Raw genomic sequence first — 8,960 nt, forward strand, 5'->3', positions numbered from 1 at the left:
TCACTTTGCTCACAAAGAATCCCGAGCATCCTTTGGGATGCAGCCACGACACCCTGAGCCCAGCCCGGCTGTGCCCGTGAGCAGCAGCGCCCAGCTGAGCCCGGCCTGGGGTCACGGCCAGGGCCAGCCTGGCTCTGGGGGCTCGCCCAACACCCCTGGGCCAGCGCTGGGGCCAGCTGGGCAATGCAGGAGGGCTCGGCCCCGGCCCCGCTCACACCCACGGGGCTGCAGGAGCCGCAGGGACCCGGCCCCGCTGCTGCCCCGCTGCTCCTCCCGTGCTGGCCCCTCTGGCCCTGCTGGCCCAGGCTCTGTCCCGCCGCTCTCCCCTTCCCTGGGCAAGGGTGCTTGGCCACGAGTGGGATCTGCCCCTTCTGCTCTTTGCAGAGGGAAACTGGGACACGGAATCACAAAATCCACCAGAACCTTCCAGGGAGGCAATTCACAGACATGTCAAGGGATCCCAAAACTCTGGGCTGAGCATCTTCTGCTCACCCTGGGAGCTGAGGGGATTTGGGAGACACCCCGAGAGCGGCTCCTGCTCCTGCCCAAGCTACCACTGCCTCTGTTTACCAGCCCGTAAAAGGAGCTAATGACAGGGGGGATGGCTGGGGCAGCGCCTCAAAGAGCTGCTGCGAGATGCCAGGAATTGCTCTCTGTAAGCAAAGTGAGGGATTAGGGCCAGAGCGGGGTTTATTGGGGCTGCGAGCTCAGCTCCGGCAGCGCCGTGTTTGTCACCTAATTAATGACGGGCCAGGACTGGCCGTCCCATCACCTCCTCCTGGTCCAGGGCACGTTTTCACACCTGTGTCCCCAATGAGGGGATGCCATGGAATTATCTTGCGACATTATCTCTCTGATGAAGCTTGTCAGCGTAAATTCCTAATTACTTGGTTTTTTTTTTTTTCTTTTTGACAACACCCCGTTTCCTAAAGCCCCAGGCTTTTTGGGGTGTATAAAAGAGCCGAGCTCCTTGCAGAGCTCCATCCACACTCCTCCACTTGACTCCTCTCATCACCCAGGTGAGTGCAGCTCCCCAAAACCTCTTTGGGGATCTCTCTCTGTCTCCTTCCATGCAATTCCTTTCTAACACCTTTCCTTCTCCTTGGGGATGTTTTCCAGAAACCTTTACCTGTCTCAAGGATGTCCTGCTCCAGCCTGTGTGTCCCCAGCTGCGGGGTGGCCACCCCGGCCCCTCTGGCTGACACCTGCAATGAGCCCTGCGTGCGGCAGTGCCCCGACTCCACGGTGGTGATCCAGCCCCCGGCCTCGGTGGTCACCTTCCCCGGGCCCATCCTCAGCTCCTTCCCCCAGCAGAGCGCCGTGGGCTCGGCAGGAGCTCCCTACGTGGGAGCCGGCTCCGGGGGCTCCTTTGGAGGCCGTGGTGGCTACGGGGGCTACGGAGGATTTGGTGGCTACGGTGGCTACGGGGGTTGGGGCTATGGAGGCTATGGAGGCCGTGGTGGCTACGGAGGATGGGGTTATGGAGGCTATGGAGGCTACGGGGGCTCTGGGAGCTGTGGCTACTAGGGCTGGAGCAGTGGCCACCGCTACCTCAATGGCAACTGTGGGCCCTGCTAAGCCCCAGCGCCAGCGCGGCCTCCGACCAACGAGAGCTCCAGGAGAAACCCCGGCACATCCCGACCCGACGCTGTGTGAAGGAAAAGCTCCTCTCCTCGGGAGCCCCGTGCCAGCTCGGGAAGCACCTCTGCCTCGTCCCTGCCCCGCCTGAGCCTCGCCACGGGGCTCCTGGTGCCCCGGTGCCAGAGACTCGCCCGGGGCTGCTGCTCCTGCTCACCCGGGGCCAGGACACCCAGGGGAAACCCTTGGCCATGGCCCCGCTCTTCTGCCGAGCCCCCCCTGCCCTCCCCCTGCAATAAAAGCTGTCTTGCATTTTAATGTTGACTCCTGGTTGTCCTTCAGCCTCCCTTTTCCGCGCTGCCCCGATCTCCTGGGTGCGTGCTGGGCTCTGGGATGCCCTGGGCGGTGCCCCTGGAGCCGGGCACGGGTGGCTCCGTGTGTTCCATGGATGTCAGAGCCCGCAGGCTCTAGGCAGCACATCCCGCCCGGCTTGCCGTGCTCTGCCCCAGCAGGGACCGTGGGACATCCCCAAAGCCTCGCTGGCAGCAGGAAAGGGGCCACGGGGCTCTGGCAGAAACTCTTCCCAATCCTCAGCCACAGCAGCAAACCCCACATCACCTCTGGGGCTGGGCTGGCGCTGCTCGGGCACATCGAGGGGTGCAGGGAATGGCAGCGATCCCCGCTGCAGGGCCCGGGGGTCCCGGCCTGGCCAGCTGGGGGTGGTGGCTGCAGGCCAGGGAGGAGATGGCCCCGAGCAGGAATTCCCAGAGCCCTCTCCACGCCACGGAATGAACGCAGGGTTTGGTCCCATGGAGCACAAAGCTCCTGAAGTGGGAACTTGGAGTCCCCACCCCACATAGGTCCCTTCCTTTGTCTATGGATACGTCTGAAATTGATTGCAGAGATCAACTTAACACCAAAACCTCCCTGGGTTTGGGATTTCGTATTCGTTTGTAAGTTCATCCAGATCAGTTTTAGACAATATTATTTCATACTCTATTCATATTATGGCAACAGTTCCGATGAATCCAATATGCGGAATATATGAAATAATATTTTAATCTTGGCTGTGTAACTCAGTGTGAGCAGGGAAAGCCAAGAGCCAGAACGCTCTGGCCGGGAGCTCGGAGCTCTGGGAAGCTCTTCTGCCGCTGTGGGCAGAGCCGAGTCCCAGGGGAGAGCTGGGTGACACCGGGGACCTCAGGGAAGGGCTGGGTGACACCAGGTACACCAGGAAAGTCAGGTTGACACCCGGGACTGCAGCAATGGCCTGGTGACACCCGGGATTCCAGGGAGGGCTGAGTGGCACCGGAGATCCTGGGAAGGGCTGGGTGACACCGGGGACCTCAGTAAAGGCTCCTGAACCTGCAGTGGGGGCGAGGCGGGACCGGCAGCGCTCCGAGGAGCGACGGAATGCCCGTGAGAATCGGGGGCAGGAGGGGGTTCCAGGCTGCAGGGATGTGTGAGGGGCGCAGGGCAAGGAGCGGGGGCAGAGCTGGGGCTGTTCTCCCTCTGCCCTCCCGAGCCAGCGCCTCCCCAGAGCCCCCGAGCTGGGCCAGGTCCCTTGGGGGACTCCGCTCGCCCCCCAGTCCCCACGGCCCCGGGGCTCCAGGCGGCCCCTGGGGAATGGCCCGAGTGGGAAGGGCGCTGGCCCTGGCGTGCGGGGCTCGCGTGGGGCTGCAGAGCAGGAGCCCAGGGTGGGCAGGAGCCCAGGGACAGCGGGAGAGGCTCCGTGCCGGGAGCTGAGCGGGGTCCGGCCGGGGGGACTCTGCTGCAGGGGCTGCGGTGGCCGAGGACGGGCAGGAGGAGTCCGGGCAGCTCGCAGGGCTTGTCCTGAGCCTTGTCCGAGCGGGGCTGGGCGGAACCCCCAGAACCCTCTCGGAACCGTCCAGAACCCCCCAGAACCCTCCCGGAACACTCTAGAACCCTCCCGGAACCCTCCCAGAACCCCCCAGAACCCTCTCGGAACTCTCCCGGAACACTCTAGAACCCTCCCAGAACCCTCCCGGGACCCTCCCGGAACCCCCCAGAACCCTCCCGGAACCCTCCCGGAACACTCTAGAACCCTCCCGGAACACTCTAGAACCCTCCCGGATCCCTCCCGGAACGCTGTGGGCTCGGGTGCGGGTGCGGAGCAGAGAGCAGACGGGAGCAGGTGAACATTGCAATGCAAGCCAGCTTTTATTGGCGAGCGGGGCCGGGGGGCGGCCGGCAGAGCAGCGGGGCCCGGGCCGAGCGCTCCCCGCGTGTCCCGGCCGTGGGCAGAGCCCGGCGGAGCACGGGCCGAGGCGCGGGGGCAGGAGCCGAGCTGGGGCCGAGCTGGGAGCGGGCAGCGGGCGCTGCGGGCCTCCGGGCGCGGCAGGAGCGGGGCAGAGCGGGGCCCCGGGCGGGCTCGGGCCGCAGCGGCCCCGGCGGCCGGAGGGGAACGAGGGATTTCCTTCCTTCAGGCGGGGGCGAGCGGGGATGTGCCGGGGGCGGTGCTGGAGCTCTGCTGGGGCTGGGGGCGCGCTCGGGCTGGGGCTTAGCAGGGCCCGCAGCCTCGGGGGACGCCGCAGCTGCCCCCAAAACCTCCAAAGCCGCCGGAGCCCCCGCGGCGTCCAGCGGAGCCGCCGAAGCCGCCTCCGACGTAGGGAACTCCAGCCGAGCCCACGGAGCTCTGCTGCGAGAAGGAGCTGAGGATGGGCCCGGGGAAGGTGACCACCGAGGCCGGGGGCTGGATCACCACCGTGGAGTCGGGGCACTGCCGCACGCAGGCCTCGTTGCAGGTGTCAGCCAGAGGGGCCGGGGCGGTCACCCCGCAGCTGGGGACACACAGGCTGGAGCAGGACATCCTTGAGACAGGTAAAGGTTTCTGGAAAACATCCCCAAGGAGAAGGAAAGGTGTTAGAAAGGAATTGCATGGAAGGCGACAGAGAGAGATCCCCAAAGAGGTTTTGGGGAGCTGCACTCACCTGGGTGATGAGAGGAGTCAAGTGGAGGATTGTGGATGGAGCTCTGCAAGGAGCTCGGCTCTTTTATACACCCCAAAAAGCCTGGGGCAGTGTCCAGGGGGTGGGGGCAGACCCCCCCGTGGTAATTAGGAATGCACGCTTCATAAATCGAAGGGACGAAGGAAAACTCTGTCACCCCCCATTGTGGACATTGGTGAGGAATTGAACGGGCAAGAGAGAAGCGTTCACAGGGCCAGTCCTGGCCCGTCATTAATTACATGACGGAACAGACACGGCGCTGCCGCAGCTGAGCTTGCAGCCCCAATAAACCCCGCTCTGGCCCTAATCCCTCACTTTGCTTACAAAGAATCCCGAGTTCCTTTGGGATGCGGCCGTGCCCAGCCCCGCCACCCTGAGCCCAGCCCTGCCGTGCCCGTGAGCAGCAGCGCCCAGCTGAGCCCGGCCTGGGGTCACGGCCAGGGCCAGCCTGTCATGGCTGCATCCCAAAGGATGCTCGGGATTCTTTGTAAGCAAAGTGAGGGATTAGGGCCAGAGCGGGGTTTATTGGGGCTGCGAGCTCAGCTCCGCCAGCGCTGTGTCTGTTCGTTCATGTAGTTAATGACGGGCCACATCTCTCCTCCAATGGTCCAGGACACATTTCCACACCAATCTCCCTGATGTTGAGGTGTATAATTGTATTGCAACATTATCTTTTTGATGAAGCTTGTCAGCTGGAATTCCTAATTAGGTGTTTTTTTGTGCCACCGCTCCCTTTTCCTGACGCCCCAGGCCCTTTGGGAGATGTATAAAAGGCCCAGACCTTTCACAGAGCTCTATCCATCTTCCACAGCTTGACTCGCCTTATCAACTTGGTTAGTCCAAGCCTTCCTTCCTCTTTCCTTCTTCATCCATTTCTTTCTGAAGGAATCTTTGGGGCATTCTCAAGGAATCTTTGAGGCTTTCTCAAGGAGTCTTTGGGGTTTTTTAGATGAACCTCTGTTCCTCTTGCTCTCCTAGTGCAGAGTTAGGAGGGTTGATGTTTCACTGGTGGACTGAGGGCTTTTGGAAGCTTGAGGGTTTTCTGTCCTTTGGTTGTCAATGTTTTCTTTGTTCCATGGGCAAACAAGACCCGGGGATGGAGAGGGAAATGAGGGATCTGAGCAGGCATTTCCACGGGATGGGGCTGTGTTCAGAACATCTGAGATGATCCGGATGGGACAAGGGCTGCAGGTGCGAGAGAGGATTTGGGATAAGCCCGTGGCCTGAGCCGTGGCTCTGCCTTGTCTTGCAGCTTCCCCTGCCGATCCTAAGGATGTCCTGCTCCAGCCTGTGTGTCCCCAGCTGCGGGGTGGCCACCCCGGCCCCTCTGGCTGACACCTGCAACGAGCCCTGCGTGCGGCAGTGCCCCGACTCCACGGTGGTGATCCAGCCCCCGGCCTCGGTGGTCACCTTCCCCGGGCCCATCCTCAGCTCCTTCCCCCAGCAGAGCGCCGTGGGCTCGGCAGGAGCTCCCTACGTGGGAGCCGGCTCCGGGGGCTCCTTTGGAGGCCGTGGTGGCTACGGGGGCTACGGAGGGTTTGGTGGCTATGGAGGATATGGAGGCTGGGGTTATGGAAGCCGTGGGGGCTACGGGGGTTGGGGCTATGGAGGCCGTGGGGGCTACGGGGGATGGGGCTGTGGAGGATATGGAGGCTATGGAGGCTACGGGGGCTCTGGGAGCTGTGGCTACGGGGGCTGGAGCAGTGGCCACCGCTACCTCAATGGCAACTGTGGGCCCTGCTAAGCCCCAGCGCCAGCGCGGCCTCCGACCAACGAGAGCTCCAGGAGAAACCCCGGCACATCCCGACCCGACGCTGTGTGAAGGAAAAGCTCCTCTCCTCGGGAGCCCTGTGCCAGCTCGGGAAGCACCTCTGCCTCGTCCCTGCCCCGCCTGAGCCTCGCCACGGGGCTCCTGGTGCCCCGGTGCCAGAGACTCGCCCGGGGCTGCTGCTCCTGCTCACCTGGGGCCAGGACACCCAGGGGAAACCCTTGGCCATGGCCCCGCTCTTCTGTCGAGCCCCCCCTGCCCTCCCCCTGCAATAAAAGCTGTCTTGCATTGCAATGTTGACTCCTGGTTCTCCTTCAGCCTCCCTTTTCCGCGCTGCCCCGATCTCCTGGGTGCGTGCTGGGCTCTGGGATGCCCTGGGAGGTGCCCCTGGAGCCGGGCACGGGTGGCTCCGTGTGTTCCATGGATGTCAGAGTCCGCAGGCTCTAGGCAGCACATCCCGCCCGGCTTGCCGTGCTCTCCCCCAGCAGGGACCGTGGGACATCCCCAAAGCCTCTCTGGCAGCAGGAAAGGGGCCACGGGGCTCTGGCAGCAACTCTTCCCAATCCTCAGCCACAGCAGCAAACCCCACACCACCTCTGGGGCTGGGCTGGCGCTGCTCGGGCACATCGAGGGGTGCAGGGAATGGCAGCGATCCCCGCTGCAGGGCCCGGGGGTCCTGGCCTGGCCAGCTGGGTGGTGGCTGCAGGCCAGGGAGGAGATGGCCCCGAGCAGGAATTCCCAGAGCCCTCTCCACGCCACAGAATGAGCGCGGGGTTCGGAGCACAAAGCTCCTGAAAGTGGGAACTTGGAGTCCCCACCCCACATAGGTCCCTTCCTTTGTCTATGGATACGTCTGAAATTGATTGCAGAGATCAACTTAACACCAAAACCTCCCTGGGTTTGGGATTTCGTATTTGTTTGTAAGTTCATCCAGATCAGTTTTAGACACTATTATTTCATACTCTGTTCATAGTATGGCAACAGTTCCGATGTATCCGATATTCGGAATATATGAAATAATATTTTATTCTTGGCTGTGTAACTCAGTGTGAGCAGGGGCAGCCAAGAGCCAGAACGCTCTGGCCGGGAGCTCGGGGCTGTGGGAAGCTCTGCTGCCGCTGTGGGCAGAGCCGAGTCCCAGGGGAGAGCTGGGAGACACCGGGGACCTCAGGGAAGGGCTGGGTGACACCAGGGACACCAGGAAAGTCAGAGTGACACCCGGGACGACAGAAATAGCCTGGTGACACCCGGAATCCCAGGGAGGGCTGGGAGACACAGGAGATCCCTGGAAGGACTGGGTGACATTGGGGACCCCAAAAAAAGGGATGCGTGACACCAGGGACACCAGGAAGGGCTCGGTGACACTGGGGACCTCAGGAAGGGCTGGATCACACCAGGGACTCCAGGCAGGGCTGGGTGACACCGGAGATCCTGGGAAGGGCTGGGTGACACCGGGGACCTCAGGAAAGGCTCCTGAACCTGCAGTGGGGGCGATTCGGGGCCAGCAGCGCTCCGAGGAGCCGAGGAATGCCCGTGAGAATCGGGGGCAGGAGGGGGTCCCAGGCTGCAGGGATGTGTGAGGGGCGCAGGGCAAGGAGTGGGGGCAGTGCTGGGGCTGTTCTCCCTCTGCCCTCCCGAGCCAGCGCCTCCCCAGAGCCCCCGAGCTGGGCCAGGTCCCTTGGGGGGCTCCCCTCGCCCCCCAGTCCCCACGGCCCCGGGGCTCCAGGCGGCCCCTGGGGAATGGCCCGAGTGGGAAGGGAGCTGGCCCTGGGGCGCGGGGCTGGCGTGGGGCTGCAGAGCAGGAGCCCAGGGTGGGCAGGAGCCTAGGGACAGCGGGAGAGGCTCCGTGCCGGGAGCTGAGCGGGGTCCGGCCGGGGGGACTCGGCTGCAGGGGCTGCGGTGGCCGAGGACGGGCAGGAGTCCGGGCAGCTCGCAGGGCTTGTCCTGAGCCTTGTCCGAGCGGGGCTGGGCGGAGCCCCCCAGAACCGTCTCGGATCCCTCCAGAACCCCCCAGAACCCTCCCGGAACCGTCCAGAACATCCCCAGAACCCTCTCGGAACCCTCCCGGAACTATCTAGAACCCTCCCGGAACCCTCCCAGAACCCTCCCGGAACCCTCCCAGAACACTCTAGAACCCTCCCGGAACCCTCCCGGAACCCTCTAGAACCTTCCCAGAACCCTCTCGCAACCCTCCCGGAACACTCTAGAACCCTCCCGGATCCTTCCCGGAACCCTCTGGGCTCGGGTGCGGGTGCGGAGCAGAGAGCAGACGGGAGCAGGTGAACATTGCAATGCAAGCCAGCTTTTATTGGCGAGCGGGGCCGGGGGGCGGCCGGCAGAGCAGCGGGGCCCGGGCCGAGCGCTCCCCGCGTGTCCCGGCCGTGGGCAGAGCCCGGCGGAGCCCGGGCCGAGGCGCGGGGGCAGGAGCCGAGCTGGGGCCGAGCTGGCAGCGGGCAGCGGGCGCTGCGGGGCTCCGAGCGCGGCAGGAGCGGGGCAGAGCGGGGCCCCGGGCGGGCTCGGGCCGCAGCGGCCCCGGCGGCCGGAGGGGAACGAGGGATTTCCTTCCTTCAGGCGGGGGCGAGCGGGGATGTGCCGGGGGCGGTGCTGGAGCTCTGCTGGGGCTGGGGGCGCGCTCGGGCTGGGGC

The 8,960-nt window shown here is 64.3% G+C and overlaps 3 protein-coding genes across 3 annotated transcripts; 2 read left to right on the top strand and 1 right to left on the bottom strand.

Moving 5' to 3' along the window:
* The first annotated feature begins 1,140 nt into the window (after nucleotides 1–1,140).
* LOC130263149 (claw keratin-like) lies at nucleotides 1,141–1,527 on the top strand. The gene has a single exon (XM_056510620.1). The coding sequence runs from the start codon at nucleotides 1,141–1,143 to the stop codon at nucleotides 1,525–1,527; it is 387 nt and encodes a 128-aa protein (XP_056366595.1).
* Nucleotides 1,528–4,099: 2,572 nt separating this feature from the next.
* Nucleotides 4,100–4,408, bottom strand: LOC130263248 (claw keratin-like). The gene has a single exon (XM_056510783.1). It carries the CDS (start codon nucleotides 4,406–4,408, stop codon nucleotides 4,100–4,102), a length of 309 nt encoding a protein of 102 aa, XP_056366758.1.
* Nucleotides 4,409–5,805: 1,397 nt separating this feature from the next.
* LOC130263140 (claw keratin-like) lies at nucleotides 5,806–6,291 on the top strand. The gene has a single exon (XM_056510608.1). The coding sequence runs from the start codon at nucleotides 5,821–5,823 to the stop codon at nucleotides 6,289–6,291; it is 471 nt and encodes a 156-aa protein (XP_056366583.1). The 5' UTR covers nucleotides 5,806–5,820.
* The last annotated feature ends 2,669 nt before the right edge of the window (nucleotides 6,292–8,960 follow it).

Source organism: Oenanthe melanoleuca, chromosome 25 (genome assembly GCF_029582105.1).
Source record: "Oenanthe melanoleuca isolate GR-GAL-2019-014 chromosome 25, OMel1.0, whole genome shotgun sequence".
In the NCBI taxonomy this organism is placed as follows: domain Eukaryota; kingdom Metazoa; phylum Chordata; class Aves; order Passeriformes; family Muscicapidae; genus Oenanthe; species Oenanthe melanoleuca.